A 22,074-nucleotide genomic window follows, 5' to 3' on the forward strand; every position below is an offset into this window, starting at 1 on the left:
CATCATCACAGCACAGGTACAATACTTCTTTGAGCCACAGACTCATTCTCATGTGACCCTCCACTATGGCATAGGAAAGTGATGAAAATTTTATAGGTTGAATGGATTAGGTAAAATGAAGAGTACATTCAGTCAGAGGAGGGATTATCTTCAGTGTTTCCTTATTCCCCAGGTGGCTCAAGAGCTTTATCTGCCTGTATGGGGAAAAACAAGTACAATTCCAAGTAAGTCCGTAAAATTTGTTTAACTCTGGGGAAAAATAAAAGAGTTGTTATACTTTTGCTATAGCGATTCAGTTGCTCTATTTTACCTGATGTTTCCATGTTCTGACATTTTAATGATGGATCTGTCCCCTCCCTTCTCCTACTTTAGAGGGTGTGAGCTGTTTGTCAGGGACTCTAGCTGAATCAATGCCCAAGTATTCTTCCCACCAGTTAGCACAATGCAAGCATCTGAAAAATGCTACGAATATAACCACGTACTACATCCGACTTCATCAGCAATGTTTAATTCATTCAACCATATTTATTGAGCGCTTACTGTGTGCAGAGCACTGGACTAAGCGCTTGGGAAGTACAAGCTGGCAACACACTAGGGAGGCACCGTGGCCTGGTGGAAAGAGCACCGGGCTGGGAGGCAGAGGACCTGGGTTCCAATCCCGGCTCTGCCGATCGCTTGATGTGTGACCTTGGGCAAGACACTCAACTTCCTGGTGCCTCAGTTTACTCAACTGTAAAATGTGGACTAAATACCTGTTCTCATTCATTCAATAATATTTATTGAGCGCTTACTGTGTGCAGACCACTGTACTAAGCTCTCCCTTCGTGATCCCAGTGCAGGACCGCCTCCAACCCAATGATCATGTACCTACCCCAGCGTTTAGGACAGTGTTTGACGCATAGTCTGCACTTAACAAGGACCATTAAAAAAAAAATTGTACAAGAGTACTGCTTTCTCTCACCTCTGAGGCACTGATCTGCTACCGCTGCTTAGTTTTTGGCCTCATGAGCTGCCAAACGTTAATGCCACTGGATTATTTTATATCTCTTCCAGTGCTTAGTTCAGTCCTTGGCACATAGTAAGTGCTTAATTATCATTATTATTATTACTACTACTTCTGAGGCTTCCTGCCCTTTCGGAGCCTCCATTTTTCGGCTTTTTGGCCTCTTTGAGCAGCACCCCTTCCTCTGATTTCTCAGTTGAAGTTGGTCTCTCCCACAGTTCCTTCCCTGCAGCCCAGACATTGCAAAGATATTAGGACAGGGTGATAATAATAATAATAATAATGATGATGGCATTTGTTAAGCGCTTACTATGTGCAAAGCACTGTTCTAAGCACTGGGGAGGATACAAGGTGATCAGGTTGTCCCACGTGGGGCTCACAGTCTTAACCCCCATTTTACAGATGAGGAAACTGAGGCCCAGAGAAGTTAAGTGACTTGCCCAAAGTCACACAGCTGGCATGTGGCAGAGCTGGGATTTGAACCCATGACCTCTGACTCCAAAGTCCGTGCTATTTCCACTGAGCCATGCTGCTTCTGGTGATGGCTGATGACAGAGTGTGAAGTGATTATTCATAATAGCCCAGCCTGATAGAAGCACCTTTCTTCTCTGGACCTAAAGAGCTTTCACATCTCTGATTTCCCTTTATCCTCAACCGATCTTAGGAAGTAAGGCATGAGAGGGAGAATATTATCCCCATTTTTCAGGTGACAAAACTGAGGCCTAGAGTGGTGAAGGGATTTGCCCGATGTTGCATAATGAGTCGACAGCATTCTCTCTCTTAAAACAACCCGCAAAGATACTGGGAGTTGGGATTCAAAGAGAAGGTTGTAGCACGGACTTTTAGAAATCAGAAGTGCTATATTTTTTTCCTCTTTTAAGTCAAAGAGGCTTTTTATCACTACAGAATTGCTCAGTACTCGAGTTGACTGTAAATCCGACCCAACCAGCAGAGAGGAGTATGCTCTGTCGATTTATATGGTAACACATTAGATGGGAGCAGAATTGCTTATGGCATATTGCAGGATACAAATGCTTCCATTTAGAGATAATGGGCAACTAAAATCTGCCATTCCCATTATTAAATATCACAAGTCCAAGTCTCCCCGCTTGTGCTTGCAGAGAGGGAATAACCATCATCTTTTTATCTTCCTTCCCACGGTGACATTTAGTGCCCATTTCACCGAGAGGGACTGTTGAAGTTCTGGAATAAGAAATCTTCAAAATTTCATAATAGGATTGCTGAATGGATTTGTCATTGCATTCTAGTTTTAATAAGGTTTGTTAGTGCAAGAAAAATGATCCCTTTGAAGGGCTTCTGCTTTTAGAGTTGGTTTTTTTTTTAAAGTGAGAAGCAGGATGGCCTAGTGTAAAGAGCATGGGCCTGGGTCCAGAGGACCTGAGTTTTGATCCCAGCTCTGCTGCCTGTCTGCTGTAACCTTGGGCAAGTCACTTCATTACTTGGTGCCTCAGTTTCCTCATCTGAAAAATGAGGATTCAATACCTGTTCTCCCTCCTACTTAGACCGTTAATCCCAGTCTGATTATCTTGTATCTACCCCAGGGCTCGGTATACACTAAGTGCTTAACACTATCATTATTATTATTATTTGTTAACTGAGAAAGTTTCCATTGGGAAGTAAAATTCTGCATAAAACCTCGGGGAGTAGAAAATAAAAATGTTCTAGTTCCAAGAGGTGCCTGGTTAGAGAGTGATGACAACAAGCGGTACAATTTTTTTTTAAATTGTGAATCAAAAACTGTAAAGACTGTACTACTAAGAAAACTATTTGGCAGTTAGAGAATTAAACTGTGGTATGATTCAGAGTACAGAAGAGTCTGGAATGACAATTTTATGCCCTAATGCCTACAAAGCAGCCTAAGTTACATTCAAAACCTGAAAGAAAAAAAAATACATATATATATATATATACACACACACAGTACTATATAAATATATGTATACATTTATTTATATATATATATACACGTACACAGTACTTAAAATATTGTTTCCAAGGAAAAGGTAACATTTAATGACTGTCTCTATATGTTGCCAATTTGTACTTCCCAAGCGCTCAGTACAGTGCTCTGCACATAGTAAGCGCTCAATAAATACGATTGATGATGATGATGATTTAATGGAGACACAGTTTACCTTAAAGGACCATCAAGTTCTTCTTTTTCCATTTTTCCTCCAAGTTCCTCTGGGTTAGTCAGCTCCATATCTGTCTCTTCCACTGTTGCCTTTTTCTCACTGTCCTTAAAGTACTGCTGAAGGGCTGTGTATAACTTATAGACCTGGCTGAAAGAGAGCTTGTTGTAGGCCAAGATCATGTGACGAAGAAATAAGCCTACAAACAGGAAGAATGGTGTTATATTGCTAGTGAGAGAGAGAGAGAGAGAGGTTTACAGTACAAAAATGACACTTCCAGATTTTACCAGGAATTATCAACTGCCATTCATTGGGTATCTTTGGCATAAGATGCCAGCCACACTGGGAAATAAACCGGCCTAGCCGGGGCCTGCGAGTTGGAGAACCTGGGATCCGGTTCTGGCTCCGCCACTTGCCTGCTGTCTGACCCTGGGCAACATTTAACTTATCTTTGTCTCAGTTTCCTCATCTGTAAAATGGGGATTCAAAACCTATTCTTTCCCTCCCACTTAGACCGCGAGCCCCACGTGGAACAGGAACTGAGTCCGTCCTGATTATCCTGTATCTACCCCAGTATCTGGTACAGTGCTTGGCACATCGTAAGCGTTTAACATATACCATTATGATCACCACATTCCTATTACTTTATACGTGAGAAAAGCAAAAGTAATAACGTAAAATTGTCTACAAGGAAAGTTGTGAATCTTATTGAAATCTGAAAGGATTAGAAACCTATCTGGCCAGGCTGAAAGAGTGTTATTGGATGGATAGGAAATTTGTGTAGAACAGAAACTAAAAGCCATTAATCTGATGAACAAACCAGTCCACTATCTCTTCAAAGGGAGTAAAGATAACTTCACCAGTTATTCTGTGTAACCTTTCAAGTGCTTATTTTGTAATGAAAAAAGTGTCGGGGCTGACACGATTATGTAATTCTCCATTTTAAATCTATAATGATTTCAAAGCCCTGAAGTGCTACTACTACTACTAATAATAATAATATTTGGCATTTATTAAGCGCTTACTATGTGCAAAGCACTGTTCTAAGCGCTGGGGAGGATACAGGGTGATCAGGTTGTCCCACGTGGGGCTCACAGTCTTAATCCCCATTTTACAGATGAGGTAACTGAGGCCCAGAGAAGTTACGTGACTTGCCCAAGATCACACAGCAGACATGTGGCGGAGACGGGATTCGAACCCATGACCTCTGACTCCAAAGCCCGTGCTCTTTCCACTGAGCCACGCTGCTTCTCTGAACTAATATGAACTGCCAACAAAATTCTGTTGTTTTTCATGACCATGGCGTTTTTGATTAGCTCACTTTGCTTATAAAGTCAAAAACTGGCATCTGAAAAAGATGGTCAAGACAGAATCTTAGACCTTGTGCAACGCAAGGTTTCACTTAGGCACCATCACAGAGTTCTATAAAATCAGTGAATTCTCAAGCTTCACCAGACACGAATAAAGAAAACAATTCTGATGGAAGAGACCACTGTAATAATGTTGCAAAAACTGGCTCCACCTGCTGTGTGACCTTGGGCAAGTCACTTCACTTCTCTGTGACTCAGTTACTTCATCCGTAAAATGGGGATTAAGACTGTGAGCCCCTTGTGGGACAGGGATTGAGTCTAACCCCATATGCTTGTATCCACCCCAGCACTTAGTACAGTGCCAGGCATATAGTAAGCACTTAAATACCACAATTATTATCATTCATAATTACATCTCACAGAAAAATGGATTGTTGTTTTCATGCTTAACGTATAACTAATATTTCTTCTTTTAAAAAAACTAGTGCAATTGAGTGGAATGCTCTCTGAGGCCCAACCACATCCATCTCTGTGATGTTATATTTTAAGGTGTTTCCTCTTAACCCCCACATAAGAGCAACATACAGAAAAGTGATTAGAATTATGGTTTTTCTATTCTCCTTCACATGAACATGAATGAGGAAGCCGGTACCCTAACCATCCGTGATTAAGTTTGTAAACTGGCCGTGGCTAACTAAAAATAAAACGAACAAGTCAGATACTAGAGGTTCAATGGTGGTGTATTAGATTCAGCATATTCAACATTCCTGTCATACCCATAATTTCCATTCAGTAACAGTTAGGATTTTGTCCTCCTTGGAGAGATTCATACCTATTACACTTGTTTTGTGAACTTCTGGTTCAGTTCCAGTAAATGAATCTGAAAGGTCATCAAAAAATTGTTCCATATCCTTTAGTTCTCCTTCTGCCATCAATTTGATCCTGAATGAGAAAATTGAAATAGTTTTTTTAAAATTCCGTTCACATCCATCCTACCTGTTTGGTGAGTCCTAAGTCATTTTCCACAATAAATCTGAGAAAAATGAAAAAAAAAACCTATTCAAACAATGGGCCAAAACACTATTTCTATATGCATTAGCGCAAAGAGCTGCCCTTCAGGTCAAAGGTGTGCTGCCAATGGTGAGAAAATATTCCTCACGTATCTCTGACAGAGAACATCTTGCACTCTGTCCACAAAAGAACATTATATCAAGAGGCAAACAAGCAGGTAGTTTTTTTGAAGGAAAATGGGACTACATCCCCATAAACACCCAAAGTACCCACAATGAAAACTTTCTCAGTTAACAAATAATAATAATAATGATGATAGCGTTACGCACTTAGTGTATACCGAGCCCTGGGGTAGATACAAGATAATCAGACTGGGATTAACAGTCTAAGTAGGAGGGAGAACAGGTATTGAATCCTAAATTGGGATATTTATTTTGATGATTTGACACCTGTTCGCATGTTTTCTTTTGTTGTCCGTCTCCCCCCTCTAAATTGTGAGCCCGTTGTTGGGTAGGGACCGTCTCTACATGTTGCCAACCTGTACTTCCCAAGCACTTAATACAGTGCTTTGCACACAGTAAGCGCTCAATAAATACGATTGAATGAATGAATGAATTTGACACCAAGAATTTTCACACCTTACTCTACTTCTAGACTGTGGCACATAATTTGGGGCTTAAAAAATAACTGCTAAAAAGGAGACATCAGACATTCCCCCCCACTTTAGGGATCTGATAGAATATTAACTGATACAAAAGTATCAACCTACTCTAATATTGAAATCTGGGGAAACTTGAAAATGAATTATTTTCCATGTCCACATGGTCTTTTCACCGCATCCCACACAGTAATAGTGGGAATCGTAGTAATACTTATTTAGCCCTCACGTGGTGTAATACACCATACTAAGTGTTTGGGAAGTATAAAAAGAAGTGACATGTTCCCTGCCCACACGAGCAAACACACTAATAAGTGAGACAGACATATAAATGTTTGTAAATCGTCATGATAAATAGCTGAAAAAGCATACATACCACAGTGTATACGCTGGGTATAAAATAAGGTCATGAGTGCTAGAGATGGCTGATGGGTTTATATGACTTGAGATACTGAGAATGAAGAGAGTTGTTGGGAGAGATGGGATTTTGGAAGGGGCTATCAATGAGGGGAGAGCTATGATCTGTCAAATTTGGGGAGAGATGGGTTGTCCAGACAGGGGAAACAGTGTGAGCAAGGAGAAAGAGGCAGGAGAGTTAAGCACGATGTACGGTTAGAAAGTTGGCTTAGGAGGAACAACAAGAGTTGGGGAATAGCAGGTGAAGGAAGCAGAACGATAAACTGGGCCAAATCGGTGGAAAGCCCCAAAGTCGACTGAAAGGAGTTTTTATCTGATGCATAGGAACAACAGAGGCCAGTGAAGGGTTTTGAAGAGAGGATGTCCAAGACTGAACTCCTTATCTTCCCTCCCAAACCCTGCCCTCTCCCTGACTTTCCCATCTCTGTTGACGGCACTATCATCCTTCTCGTCTCACAAGCCCGCAACCTTGGTGTCATCCTCGACTCCGCTCTCTCATTCACCCCCCACGTCCAACCCGTCACCAAAACCTGCCGGTCTCACGTCCACAACATCACCAAGATCCTCTCTTTCCTCTCCATCCAAACCGTTACCTTGCTGGTTCAAGCTCTCATCTTATCCCAACTGGATTACTGCATCAGCCTCCTCTCCGATCTCCCATCCTCGTGTCTCTCCCCACTTCAATCTATACTTCATGCTGCTGCCCGGATCATCTTTCTGCAGAAACGCTCTGGGCATGTTACTCCCCTCCTCAAAAATCTCCAGTGGCTACCAATCAACCTACGCATCAGGCAAAAAATCCTCACTCTTGGCTTCAAGGCTGTCCATCACCTCGCCCCCTCCTACCTCGCCTCCCTTCTTTCCTTCTCCAGCCCAGCCCGCACCCTCCGCTCCTCTGCTGCCGCTAACCTCCTCACCGTACCTCGTTCTCGCCTGTCCCACCGTCGACCCCCGGCCCCCGTCCTCCCCCGGGCCTGGAATGCCCTCCCTCGGCCCATCCGCCAAGCTAGCTCTCTCCCTCCCTTCAAAGCCCTACTGAGAGCTCACCTCCTCCAGGAGGCCTTCCCACACTGAGCCCCTTCTTCCTCTCCCCCTCCTCCCCAACCCCATCCCCCCTCCTTACCTCCTTCCCCTCCCCACAGCACCTGTATATATGTTTGTACATATTTATTACTCTATTTTACTTGTACATATTTACTATTCTATTTATTTTATTTTGTTAATATGTTTTGTTGTCTGTCTCCCCCTTCTAGACTGTGAGCCTGCTGCTGGGTAGGGACCGCCTCTATATGTTGCCGACTTGTACTTCCCAAGTGCTTAGTCCAGTGCTCTGCACACAGTAAGCGCTCAATAAATACGATTGAATGAATGAATGAATGAATGAGAGATGTTAGCCAAGCAAAGTTTTAAGAAGATGATCCGTGCAACAGTGCATTGTGTAGATAAGCACTTAGTACAGTGCTCTGCACACAGTAAGCGCTCAATAGCTCTGAGTAAGCGCTCAGAGAAGCAGCGTGGCTCAGTGGAAAGAGCACGGGCTTTGGAGTCAGAGGTCATGGGTTCAAATCCTGATTCCGCCAATTGTCAGCTGTGTGACTTTGGGCAAGTCACTTCAATCAATCAATCGTATTTATTGAGCGCTTACTGTGTGCAGAGCACTGTACTAAGCGCTTGGGAAGTACAAGCTGGCAACATATAGAGACAGTCCCTACCCAACAGTGGGCTGTGTGGGACAGAGAATGTGACTCAGTGGAAAGAGCCCGGGCTTAGGAGTCACTGGTCATGGGTTCAAATCCCAGCTCTGCCAATTGTCAGCTGCGTGACTTTGGGTAAGTCACTTCACTTCTCTCGGCCTCAGTTACCTCATCTGTAAAATGGGGATGAAGACTGTGAGCCCCCCGTGGGACAACCTGATCACCTTGTTACTTCCCCGGTGCTTAGAACAGTGCTTTGCACATAGTAAGCGCTTAATAAACGCCATAAAAAATAAATAATAAATAAGACAATGAATGAATGGGAGCAGCGAGAGGCTTGGAGCCCATGATACAAACAAAGAATTTGTTTAACCACAATCTGACCATCAACATAAATTGTTACTCCTTGGTACCAATTTTAAAATTCCTAAAACGCTGTATACGGTTCTCTTTTAAAAGCTCAAAATCATAAGAGCAGACAATGCATTGGAATCACAAGGCACTGGAACGTTGCATCTCACAAAAAATGATTTCTGTGCGCCTTAGGGTCATTTCTCAAGTGCTTGGTACAGCGCTTTGCGCACGGTAAGCGCTCAGTGAATACGGCTGAATGGATTTTCCCAACTTTTGGTAGGGAATGATGAGCTTTACCTGATTTGTACGGAATTTCCCAGCTGGGGACAGGCCTCCTCGATTGCCTTGTGTAGTCGTGACAACGTCATATCTGGACCCTAAGTAACATTTGGAAAGAAAATGTGGTTGGAGGATGATGAGAAAGAAAAATTGGACGTTTTGTTCACTGCCAATGAGTTAATGTATTAATCCCGGCTCCGCAGTCCCTACACCCTGCCCGCACGTTTAGCTCTTCTAATACTAATCTATTCACTGTCCGTCGCTCTCGCCTCACCTTGCGCCAACCCCTTGCTTCCACCCTCCCTCCTTCCTGGAATTCCCCCTACCTACCTGACAGATGGGTACTCTCCCCCATTTTCAAAATCCTGCTAAAACCGTATCTCCTCCAGGAAGCAGCGTGGCCCCCTGGAAAGAGCCCGGGCTTTGGAGTCAGAGGTCGTGGGTTCAAATCCCGACTCCGCCAATGGTCAGCTGTGTGACTTTGGGCAAGCCACTTCGCTTCTCTGGGCCTCAGTTCCCTCATCTGGAAAATGGGGATTAAGACTGTGAGCACCACGAGGGACAACCTGACTACCTTGTAAATGCCCCAGCGCTTAGAACAGTGCTTTGCACATAGTAAGTGCTTAATAAATGCCATAATAATAATAATTATTATTATTTGGAGTCAGAGGTCGTGGGGTCAAATCCTGACTCTGCCAATTGTCAGCTGTGTGACTTTGGGTAAGTCACTTACCTTCTCTGTGCCTCAGTTCCCTCATCTGTAAAATCGGGATTAAGACTGCGAGCCCCCTGTGGGACAACCTGATCGCCCTGTAACCTCCCCAGTGCTTAGAACAGTGCTTGGCACATAGTAAGCGCCTAATAAATGCCATAATAATAATAATTATTATTATTACTTGGAGTCAGAGGTCATGGGTTCAAATCCTGACTCTGCCAATTGTCAGCTGTGCGACTTTGGGCAAGTCACTTACTGTGCCTCAGTTACCTCATCTGTAAAATGGGGATTAAGACTGCGGCCCCCTGTGGGACAACCTGATCACCTTGTAATCTCCCCAGTGCTTAGAACAGTGCTTGGCACGTAGTAAGCGCTTAATAAATGCCATTATTGTTATTATCTGTAAAATGGAGATTGAGACTGTGAGCCCCCATGTAGGACATGTACTGTGTCCAACCTGATTATTTTATATCTACCCCAGTCTTAATCCCCATTTTACAGATGAGGTGCCTGAGGCACAGAGAAATTAAGTGACTGTCCCAAGGTCCCACAGCAGACAAGTGGCGGAGCTGGGATTGGAACCCATGACTTTCTGACCCCCGGACCCGTTCCATACTGCTTCTCTGCTGGTACAGTGCCTGGCACAAAGCAAGTGCTTAACATATATCATCATCATCATCAATCGTATTTATTGAGCGCTTCCTAGGTGCAGAGCACTGTACTAAGCGCTTGGGAAGTACAAATTGGCAACATATATCATGAGAAGGAAGCCTTTCCCGCCCAGGCTTTCATTCTTCCTTCCTTCCCCTTCCTTCCTCTCCCCCTCATCCCCCTCTCCATCCCCCCATCTTACCTCCCTCCCTTCCCCACAGCACCTGTATATATGTATATATGTTTGTACATATTTTTTTTACTCTATTTATTTAATTGATTTGTACATATCTATTCTATTTTATTTTGTTCGTATGTTTGGTTTTGTTCTCTGTCTCCCCCTTTTAGACTGTGAGCCCACTGTTGGGTAGGGACCGTCTCTCTATGTTGCCAATTTGTACTTCCCAAGCGCTTAGTACAGTGCTCTGCACATAGTAAGCGCTCAATAAATACGATTGATGATGATGATGATTCTCACCTACCTAATTTTCCTCCCCTGCCTAATTCTTGCACTTAATCGATGGTATCTGAGGGTCTACTATGTGCAGAGCACTGTACTAAGCACTTGGGAGAGTACAAAAGAGTTTATCAGACACTTTACCATTAGAGTTCCTCTTCTTGCCCAGCACTACGATACTCATCCCACACCCACAGCATTTATGGACAATAAGCACTCAATAAATATCATCGATTGAATGACCGGCCCCTTCCCCAATACAAGAGAGTGTAGTAGACACTTTCCCTGCACACAATGAGTTTACAGTTGGAGTTTCTCCCCACTCCCAGCAAATACGGCATAGCGGATTGAGCCGGGGCCTGAGGGTCGGTAGGCCACGGATTCCAATCCCAACTCCTCCACCTGTCTGCCTTGTGGCCTTGGGCAAGCCACTTCACTTCTGTGTGCCTCAGTGCCCTCATCTGTAAAATGGGGATTAAGACTGTGCGCCCCATGTGGGGCAGGGACTGTGTCCAACCCCATTTGCGTTGTATCCACCCCAGAGCTTAGTACAGTGCCTGGCACATAGTAAGCACTTAACAGATACCATTATTATAATATTATTTATCCCACCCCCGCACAGCACTTATGGACGATAAGCGCTCAGTAAATGACGATGGTATCTGTTAAGCGCTTACTTTATGCCATACTCTATTTTTTACTTGTACATATCTATTCTATTTATTTTATTTTGTTAATATGTTTGGTTTTGTTCTCTGTCTCCCCCTTCTAGACTGTGAGCCCACTGTTGGGTAGGGACTGTCTCTATATGTTGCCAACTTGGACTTCCCAAGCGCTTAGTACAGTGCTCTGCACACAGTAAGCACTCAATAAATACAATTGATTGATTCTAAGCGCTGGGGTAATAATAATAAATTATGGTATTTGTTAAGCACTTACTATGTGCAAAGCACTGTTCTGAGCACTGGGGTAGACACAAGGCTATCAGATTGTCCCTCGTGGGGCTCACAGTCTTCATCCCCATTTTACAGATGAGGTAACTGGCACAGGGAAGTTAAGTGACTTGCCCAAAGTCACACAGCTGACAATTGGCAGGTAGATACAAGGTTATCAGTTTGTCCCACGTGGGGCTCACAGTCTTAATCCCCATTTTACAGAGGAGGTAAATGAGGCACAGGGAATAATAATATGGTATTTGTTAAGCACTTACTATGTGCAAATTTATTTATTATTTATTTATTTATTTATTTTACTTGTACATATCTATTCTATTTATTTTATTTTGTGAGTATGTTTGGTTTTGTTCTCTGTCTCCCCCTTTTAGACTGTGAGCCCACTGTTGGGTAGGGACTGTCTCTATATGTTGCCAATTTGTACTTCCCAAGCGCTTAGTACAGTGCTCTGCACATAGTAAGCGCTCAATAAATACAATTGATGATGATGATGATGATGCAAAGCGCTGTTCTAAAAGCTGGGGGGGATACAAGGTGATCAGGTTGTCCCACGTGGGGCTCACAGACTTCATCCCCATTTTCCAGATGAGGTCACACGGCTGACAAGTGGCGGAGTCGGGATTAGAACCCATGACCGCTGACTCCCAAGCCCGGGCTCTTTCCACTGAGCCGTGCTGCCAAGTCTTCAGCCCCATTTTCCAGATGAGGTAAGTGAGGCCCAGAGAAGGGAAGCGACTTGCCCCAAGTCACACAGCTGACAAGTGGGAGGAATAGAACTCACGACCTCTGACTCCCAAGCCTGGGCTCTTTCCACTGAGACACGCTGCCTCATAAGTTCATTCAATCATATTTCTTGATCAATCAATCAATCAATCGTATTTATTGAGCGCCATCGATGTGCAGAGCACTGGACTAAACGCTTGGAAAGTCCAGTTGGGCAGCAGATAGAGAAGGTCCCTGCCCAACAACGGGCTCACAGGCTAGAAAATTCATTCATTCATTCATTCAATTGTATTTATTGAGCGCTTACTGTGTGCAGAGCACTGGACTAAGCGCTTGGGAAGTACAAGTTGGCAACATATAGAGACGGTCCCTACCCAACAACGGGCTCAGTCTAGAATAAGTTAGAGACGTCTAGAACTTAGAGAAGCAGCATGGCTCATTGGAAAGAGCAGGGGCTTTGAAGTCAGAGGTCATGGGTTCAAATCCTGGCTCCGCCAATTGTCAGCTGTGTGACTCTGGGTAAGGCACTTCTCTGGGCCTCAGTTACCTCATCTGTAAAATGGGGGTGAAGACTGTGAACCCTCCGTGGGGCAACCTGATCACCTTGTAACCTCCCCAGCACTTAGAACAGTGCTTTGCACATGGTAAGTGCTTAATGCCATCATTATTATTATTCTCGGTGCCTCAGTTACCACATCTGTAAAATGGGGATGAAGACTGTGAGTCCCCCGGGGGACAACCTGATCACCTTGTAACCTCCCCAGCGCTTAGAACAGTGCTTTGCACATGGTATGCGCTTAACGCCATCATTATTTTAGACTGTGAGCCCACTGTTGGGTAGGGACTGTCTCTATATGTTCCCAATTTGTACTTCCCAAGCGCTTAGTACAGTGCTCTGCACACAGTAAGCGCTCAATAAATATGATTGATGATTATTATTATTCTCTGTGCCTCAGTTACCACATCTGTAAAATGGGGATGAAGACTGTGAGCCCCCCCCCGCGGGGCAAGCTGATCACCTTGTAACCTCCCCAGCGCTTAGAACGGTGCTTTGCACATGGTAAGCACTTAATAAATGCCATCATTATTATTATTCTCTGTGCCTCAGTTCCCTCATCTGTAAAATAGGGATGAAGACTGTGAACCCCCCGTGGGGCAACCTGATCACCTTGTAAGCACCCCAGCACTTAGAACAGTGCTTTGCACATGGTAAGCGCTTAATAAATGCCATCATTATTATTATTATCTGTACCTGTTACCACATCTGTAAAATGGGGGTGAAGACTGTGAGCTCCCCGTGGGACAACCTGATCACCCTGTAGCTGTGTGACTTTGGGCAAGTCACTTCACTTCTCTGGGCCTCCGTTCCCTCATCTGTAAAATGGGGATGAAGACTGGAAGCCCCCCGTGGGACAACCTGATCACCTTGTAACCTCCCCAGCGCTTAGAACAGTGCTTAGCATGTAATAAATACCATTATTAATAATCATGGCATTTGTTAAGCGCTTACTATGTGCAGAGCACTGTTCTAAGCGCTGGGGTGGATACAAGGTGATCAAGTTGCCCCACGTTGGGCTCACATTCTTAATCCCCATTTTACAGATGACGTAACTGGGGCTCAGAGAAGTTAAGTGACTTGCCCAAGGTCACACAGCAGTCATGTGGCGGAGCCAGGATTTGAACCCATGACCTCTGACTCCAAAGCCCGGGCTCTTTCCACTGAGCCACGCTGCTTCTCTATTATTATTATTATTAATATTATTATTATTATTATTATTATTGTAACCTCCCCAGTGCTTAGAACAGTGCTTTGCACATGGTAAGCGCTTGATAAATGCCATCGTTATTATTATTCTCTGTGCCTCAATTACCATATCTGTAAAATGGGGGTGAAGACTGTGAGCCACCCGTGGGACAAGCTTATCACCTTGTAACCTCCCCAGAGCTTAGAACAGTGCTTTGCACATGGTAAGCGCTTAATAAATGCCATCATTATTATTATATATGTATATCCTGTATATATATATATATATATACATATATGTTTGTACATATTTATTACTCTATTTATTTATTTATTTTATTTGTATATATCTATTCTATTTATTTTATTTTGTTAGTATGTTTGGTTTTGTTCTCTGTCTCCCCATTTTTAGACTGTGAGCCCACTGTTGGGTAGGGACTGTCTCTATATGTTGCCAATTTGTACTTCCCAAGCGCTTAGTACAGTGCTCTGTACATAGTAAGTGCTCAATAAATACAATTGATGATGATGATGATTATTCTCTGTGCCTCGGTTACCACATCTGCAAAATGGGGATGAAGACTGTGAGCCCCCCGTGGGACAACCTGATCACCTTGTAACCTCCCCTGCGTTTAGAACAGTGCTTGGCATAGTAAGCGCTTAATAAATGCCATCATTATTATTATTATTGTAACCTCCCCAGCGCTTAGAACAGTGCTTTGCACATGGTAAGCGCTTAATAAATGCCATCATTATTATTATTCTCTGTGCCTCAGTTACCAGACTGTGGGCCCCCCGTGGGGCAACCTGATCACCTTGTAACCTCCCCTGCGTTTAGAACAGTGCTCGGCACATAGTAAGCGCTTAATAAATGCCATCATCATTATTATTATCAGAAGGGGGAGACAGACAACAAAACCAAACAGGGCGCAAACGGCACAACCTGATCACCTTGTAACTTCCCCTGCGTTTAGAACAGTGCTTGGCACATAGTAAGCGCTTCATAAATGCCATCATCATTATTATTATAAGAAGGGGGAGACAGACAGCAAAAGTAAACACGAAGCAAACGGCATGGCCTGCTGGGTTGTAGCCCAAGCTGATAATAATAATAATAATGATGGCATTTATTAAGCGCTTACTATGTGCAAAACACTGTTCTAAGCGCTGGGGAGGATACAAGGTGATCAGGTTGTCCCACTTGGGGCTCACAGTCTTCATCCCCATTTTACAGATGAGGTAACTGAGGCACAGAGAAGTTAAGTGACTTGCCCAAAGTCACACAGCTAATTGGCAGAGCCGGGATTTGAACCCGTGACCTCTGACTCCAAAGCCCGGGCTCTTTTCCACTGAGCCACGCTGCTTCTCTTGATCGCCTTGTAACCTCCCCTGCGTTTAGAACAGTGCTTGGCACATAGTAAGTGCTTAATAAATGCCACCATCGTTATTATTATTATCAAAAGGGGGAGACAGACAACAAAACCAAACAAACGGCACGGCCCGCTGGGTTGTGGCACAAGCTGATCACCTTGTAACCTCCCCTGCGTTTAGAACAGTGCTTGGCACATAGTAAGCGCTTCATAAATGCCATCATCAAAGTCACACAGCTGACAAGTGGCGGAGTCAGGATTCGAACCCACAGCCTCTGACTCCAAAACCCGGGCTCTTTCTACTGGGCCACGCTGCTTCCCAATACTTCCCAAGGGCTTAGTCCAGTGCTCTGCGCACAGTAAGCGCTCAATAAATACGATGGAACGAATGAATAAATTTGTCTATTTTGATGGTATTGACCCCATCTACTTGTTTTGTTGTCTGTCTCCCCGATTCTAGACTGTGTGAGCCCGTCGTTGGGTAGGGCCAGCTGTGTGACTTTGGGCAAGTCACTTAACTTCTCTGTGCCTCAGCTCCCTCATCTGTAAAATGGGGATGAAGACTGTGAGCCCCTCCGTGGGACAACCTGATTACCCTGTAACCTCCCCGGCGCTTAGAACAGTGCTTTGCACATAGTAAGCGCTTAATAAATACCATTGGTATTATTATTATTATTGTCTGTCTCCCTGATTCTAGACTGCGAGCCAGTTGTTGGGTAGGGACCGTCTCTATCTGTTGCCCATTTGGACTTCCCAAGTGCTTAGTCCAGTGCTCTGCACACAGTAAGCGCTCACTAAATACGATTGAACGAATGAATTTATCTATTTTGATGGTATTGACCCTGTCTACTTGTTTTGTTGTCTGTCTCCCCGATTCTAGACTGTGTGAGCCCGTCGTTGGGTAGGGACTGTCTCTATATGTTGCCAGCTTGTACTTCCCAAGCGCTTAGTCCAGTGCTCTGCACACAGTAAGCGCTCAATAAATACGACTGAACAAATGAATTTATCTATTTTGATGGTATTGACCCTGTCTACTTGTTTCGTTGAGAAGCAGCGTGGCTCAGTGGAAAGAGCCCGGGCTTTGGAGTCGGAGGTCATGGGTTCGAATCCCGGCTCCGCCAACTGTCAGCTGTGTGGCTTTGGGCAAGTCACTTAACTTCTCTGGGCCTCAGTTTCCTCATCTGTAAAATGGGGATGAAGACTGTGAGCCCCCCGTGGGACAACCCGATCACCTTGTAACCTCCCCAGCGCTTAGAACAGTGCTTTGCACATAGTAAGCGCTTAAGAAATGCCATCATTATTATGCTCTGCCTCAGTTACCTCATCTGTAAAATGGGGATTAAGACTGTGAGCCCCCCGCGGGACAACCTGATCACCTTGTAACCTCCCCAGCGCTTAGAACAGTGCTTTGCACATAGTAAGCGCTTAACAAACGCCATTATCATCATCATCATTAACTTATCGCGTGGCTCAGCGGAAAGAGCCTGGGCTTTGGAGTCAGAGGTCATGGGTTCGAATACCGGCTCCGCCACTTGTCAGCTGTGTGACTTTGGGCAAGTCACTTCACTTCTCTGGGCCTCAGTTCCCTCATCTGTAAAATGGGGATGAAGACTGTGAGCCCCCCCGCGGGACAACCCGATCACCTTGTAACCTCCCCAGCGCTTAGAACAGTGCTTTGCACATAGTAAGCGCTTAAGTAATGCCATCATTATTATGCTCTGCCTCAGTTACCTCATCTGTAAAATGGGGATGAAGACTGTGAGCCCCCCGTGGGACAACTCGATCACCTTGTAACCACCCCAGCGCTTAGAACAGTGCTTTGCACACAGTAAGCGCTTAATAAATGCCATTATTATGATTGTCTGTCTCCCCGATTCTAGACTGTGTGAGCCCGTCGTTGGGTAGGGACCATCTCTATCTGTTGCCCATTTGGACTTCCCAAGCGCTTAGTCCAGTGCTCTGCACACAGTAAGCGCTCAATAAATACGACTGAACGAATGAATCGAATGAGAAGCAGCGTGGCTCAGTGGAAAGAGCATGGGCTATGGAGTCAGAGGTCACGGGTTCGAATTCTGGCTCTGCCACACGTCTGCTGTGTGACCTTGGGCAAGTCACTTAATCAGTCAATCAATCGTATTTATTGAGCGCTTACTGTGTGCAGAGCACTGGACTAAGCGCTTGGGAAGTCCAAGTTGGCAACATCTAGAGACAGTCCCTACCCAACAGTGGGCTCACAGTCTAAAAGGAGGAGACAGAGAACAAAACCAAACATACTAACAATATAAAATAAATAGAATAGATATGTACAAGTAAAATAGAGTAATAAATATGTACAAACATACATACAGTACATATATATTTAACTTCTCTGAGCCTCAGTTCCCTCCTCTGTAAAATGGGGATGAAGACTCTGAGCCCCCCGTGGGACAACCTGATCACCTTGTATCCCCCCCGCCAGCACTTAGAACAGTGCTTTGCTCATAGTAAGCGCTTAACGAATGCCATTATCATCATCATCATGAATTTATCTATTTTGATGGCACTGACCCCGTCTACTTGTTTTGCTGTCCGTCTCCCCGATTCTAGACTGTGTGAGCCTGTCGTTGGGTAGGGACCGTCTCTATATGTTGCCAACTTGTACTTCCCAAGCGCTTAGTCCAGTGCTCTGCACACAGTAAGCGCTCAATAAATACGATTGAATGAATGAATTTATCTATTTTGATGGTATTGACCCTGTCTACTTCTTTTGTTGAGAAGCAGCGTGGCTCAGTGGAAAGAGCCCGGGCTTTGGAGTCGGAGATCATGGGTTTGAATCCCGGCTCCGCCAGCTGTCAGCTGTGTGGCTTTGGGCAAGTCACTTAACTTCTCTGGGCCTCAGTTTCCTCATCTGTAAAATGGGGATGAAGACTGTGAGCCCCCCGTGGGACAACCCGATCACCTTGTAACCTCCCCAGCGCTTAGAACAGTGCTTTGCACATAGTAAGCGCTTAAGAAATGCCATCATTATTATGCTCTGCCTCAGTGACCTCATCTGTAAAATGGGGATGAAGACTGTGAGCCCCCCGTGGGACAACCTGATCACCTTGTAACCTCCCCAGCGCTTAGAACAGTACTTTGCACACAGTAAGCGCTTAATAAATGCCATTATTATGATTGTCTGTCTCCCCGATTCTAGACTGTGTGAGCCCGTCGTTGGGTAGGGACCGTCTCTATCTGTTGCCCATTTGGACTTCCCAAGCGCTTAGTCCAGTGCCCTGCACACAGTAGGCGCTCACTAAATACGATTGAACGAATGCATTTATCTATTTTGATGGCATTGACGCCTACTTGTTTTGTTGTCTGTTTCCCCGTTTCTGGACTGTGTGAGCCCGTCGTTGGGTAGGGACTGTCTCTATCTACTTGTACCTATCTATTCTCTTTATTTTATATTGTTAGTATGCTTGGTTTTGTTCTCTGTCTCCCCCTTCTAGACTGTGAGCCCACTGTTGGGTCGGGACCGCCTCTAGATGTTGCCAACTTGGGCTTCCCAAGCGCTTAGTCCAGTGCTCTGCACACAGTAGGCACTCAATAAATACGATTGATTGATCAACAAATACGATTGAATGAATGAATGAATGAATGTTCACATGTTTTGTTTTGCTGCCTGTCTCCCCCTTCTAGACTGTGAGCCCACTGTTGGGTAGGGACCGCCTCTAGATGTTGCCAACTTGGGCTTCCCAAGCGCTTAGTCCAGTGCTCTGCACACAGTAAGCGCTCAATAAATACGATTGAATGAATGAATGAGTGTCTACATGTTTTGTTTTGCTGTCTGTCTCCCCCTTCTAGACTGTGAGCCCACTGTTGGGTAGGGACTGTCTAGATGTTGCCAACTTGTACTTTCCAAGCGCTTAGTCCAGTGCTCTGCACACAGTAAGCGCTCAATAAATACGATTGATTGATCAATAAATACGACTGAATGAATGAATGAATGAATGTCCACATGTGTTGTTTTGCTGTCTGTCTCCCCCTTCTAGACTGCGAGCCCGTTGTTGGGTAGGGACCGTCTCTGTATGTTGCCAACTTGGGCTTCCCAAGCGCTTAGTCCAGTGCTCTGGACACAGTAAGCGCTCAATAAATACGACTGATTGACTGATCAATAAATACAATTGAATGAATGAATGAATGAATGTCCACATGTTTGGTTTTGCTGTCTGTCTCCCCCTTCTAGAGTGTGAGCCCGCTGTTGGGTAGGGCCTGTCTCTGTATGTTGCCAACTTGGGCTTCCCAAGCGCTTAGTACAGTGCTCTGCACACAGTAAGCGCTCAATAAATACGACTGATTGATTGATCAATAAATACGACTGAATGAATGAATGAATGTCCACATGTTTTGTTTTGCTGTCTGTCTCCCCCTTCTAGACTGTGAGCCCACTGTTGGGTAGGGACTGTCTCTAGATGTTGCCAACTTGTACTTTCCAAGTGCTTAGTCCAGTGCTCTGCACACAGTAAGCGCTCAATAAATACGATTGATTGATTGATCAATAAATACGATTGAATGAATGAATGAATGAATGTCCACGTGTTTTGTTTTGCTGTCTGTCTCCCCCTTCTAGACTGTGAGCCTGCTGTTGGGTAGGGACCGTCTCTAGATGTTGCCAACTTGGGCTTCCCAAGCGCTTAGTCCAGTGCTCTGCGCACAGTAGGCACTCAATAAATACGATTGATTGATTGATCAATAAATACGAATGAATGAATGAATGTCCACATGTTTTGTTTTGCTGTCTGTCCCCCCCTTCTAGACTGTGAGCCCGCTGTTGGGTAGGGACTGTCTCTGTATGTCGCCAACTTGGACTTCCCAAGCGCTTAGTCCAGTGCTCTGCACACAGTAGGCGCTCAATAAATACGACTGAATGAATGAATGAGTGAATGAATGAATGAATGGTGCGTTGCGGCGCCCCTTGGTGTCGGGTCCCGTCACCTGCAGCAGGGGCAGGAGGAGCCGGTTGAGGCGGCGGCGGTGCAGCAGGCTGACGGCGGGGGAGCTCCCGGCGCGGCCCATCTCGCTCAGCAGCACCAGCACGGAGATCTTGTACGGCGTCACCCAGTCCTTGATGCCGAAAACGTTGGCGTGCACCACGCCGTTCGTCATCATGGGGTTGAAGTACAGGCTCTCGTGGACGCTCGCCATGGCGGGCGGGCGGGCGGACGGACGGGCTGACGGGCGGCCGCCTCAGATCGCCTCAGGCCGCCGGGGCCCGGGAAACCAGCCGCTTCCGCCCGCCCCGCGCCCCGGCGGCCAATCAGAGAGGCCGAAAGGGGCCCCGCCCAGAGACAGCAGCCAATCAGAAGGAAGGGGGGCGGGACCGTGGCGCGCGGCCGAGCGGCCGCCTCAGGCCGCCGGGAAACCAGCCGCTTCCGCCCGCCCCGCGCCGCGGCGGCCAATCAGAGAGGCCGACGGGGGGGGCCCGCCCAGAGAAACCAGCCAATCAGAAGGACGGATGGGGCGGGCCCATGGCGCGCGGCCGCCGAGGCCCGGGAACCCAGTCGCTTCCGCCCGCCCCGCGCCCCGGCGTCCAATCAGAGAGGCCGAAAGGGGCCCCGCCCAGAGAAAGCAGCCAATCAGAAGGAAGGATGGGGGCGGGCCCATGGCGCGCGGGCGAGGGGCCGCCTCCGCCAGGTAAACCAGCCAATTCCGCCCGCCCCGCGCCCCGGCGGCCAATCAGAGAGGCCGAAAGGGCCCCGCCCAGAGACAGCAGCCAATCAGAAGGAAGGGGGGCGGGACCGTGGCGCGCGGCCGAGCGGCCGCCTCAGGCCGCCGGGAAACCAGCCGCTTCCGCCCGCCCCGCGCCGCGGCGGCCAATCAGAGAGGCCGATGGGGGCCCGCCCAGAGAAAACAGCCAATCAGAAGGAAGGATGGGGGCGGGCCCATGGCGCGCGGCCGCCGAGGCCCGGGAACCCAGCCGCTTCCGCCCGCCCCGCGCCGCGGCGGCCAATCAGAGAGCCCGAAAGGGGCCCCGCCCAGAGAAAGCAGCCAATCAGAAGGAAGGGGGGCGGGACCGTGGCGCGCGGCCGAGCGGCCCCCTCAGGCTCGGGAAACCAGCCGCTTCCGCCCGCCCCGCGCCGCGGCGGCCAATCAGAGAGGCCGACGGGGGGAGGCCGCCCAGAGAAAGCAGCCAATCAGAAGGAAGGATGGAGGGCGGGACAGTAGCGCGCGGGCGAGCGGCCGCCTCAGGCAGCCGGGGCCCGGGAATCCAGCCGCTTCCGCCCGCCCCGTGCCGCGGCGGCCAATCAGAGAGGCCGAAAGGGGGCCCGCCCAGAGACAGCAGCCAATCAGAAGGAGAGGGCGGGACCGTGGCCGCCTCAGACCGCCGGGAAACCAGCCGCTTCCGCCCGCCCCGCGCCCCAGCGGCCAATCAGAGAGGCCGATAGGGGGCCCGCCCAGAGAAAGCAGCCAATCAGAAGGAAGGATGGGGGCGGGCCCATGGCGCGCGGCCTCCGAGGCCCGGGAACCCAGCCGCTTCCGCCCGCCCCGGGTCCCGGCGGCCAATCAGAGAGGCCGAAAGGGGGGGCCCGCCCCAGAGAAAGCAGCCAATCAGAAGGAAGG

At 46.8% G+C, this 22,074-nt stretch overlaps 1 protein-coding gene across 1 annotated transcript in view; it reads right to left on the reverse strand.

Moving 5' to 3' along the window:
* Positions 1-20,665, reverse strand: part of ANAPC5 (anaphase promoting complex subunit 5) — a 50,646-nt gene extending 29,981 nt beyond the window's left edge. The window contains exons 1-4 of the mRNA XM_038763697.1: positions 20,449-20,665; positions 8,898-8,977; positions 5,299-5,408; positions 3,160-3,355 (exon numbers count right to left, since the gene is read on the reverse strand). Of these exons, the coding sequence (XP_038619625.1) occupies positions 3,160-3,355; positions 5,299-5,408; positions 8,898-8,977; positions 20,449-20,658 (596 nt within the window). The 5' untranslated portion in view covers positions 20,659-20,665. The remainder of the gene's footprint in view (positions 1-3,159; positions 3,356-5,298; positions 5,409-8,897; positions 8,978-20,448) is intronic.
* Between the last annotated feature and the right edge of the window lie 1,409 nt (positions 20,666-22,074).

This window comes from Tachyglossus aculeatus, chromosome 21, assembly GCF_015852505.1.
Source record: "Tachyglossus aculeatus isolate mTacAcu1 chromosome 21, mTacAcu1.pri, whole genome shotgun sequence".
In the NCBI taxonomy this organism is placed as follows: Eukaryota; Metazoa; Chordata; class Mammalia; order Monotremata; family Tachyglossidae; genus Tachyglossus; species Tachyglossus aculeatus.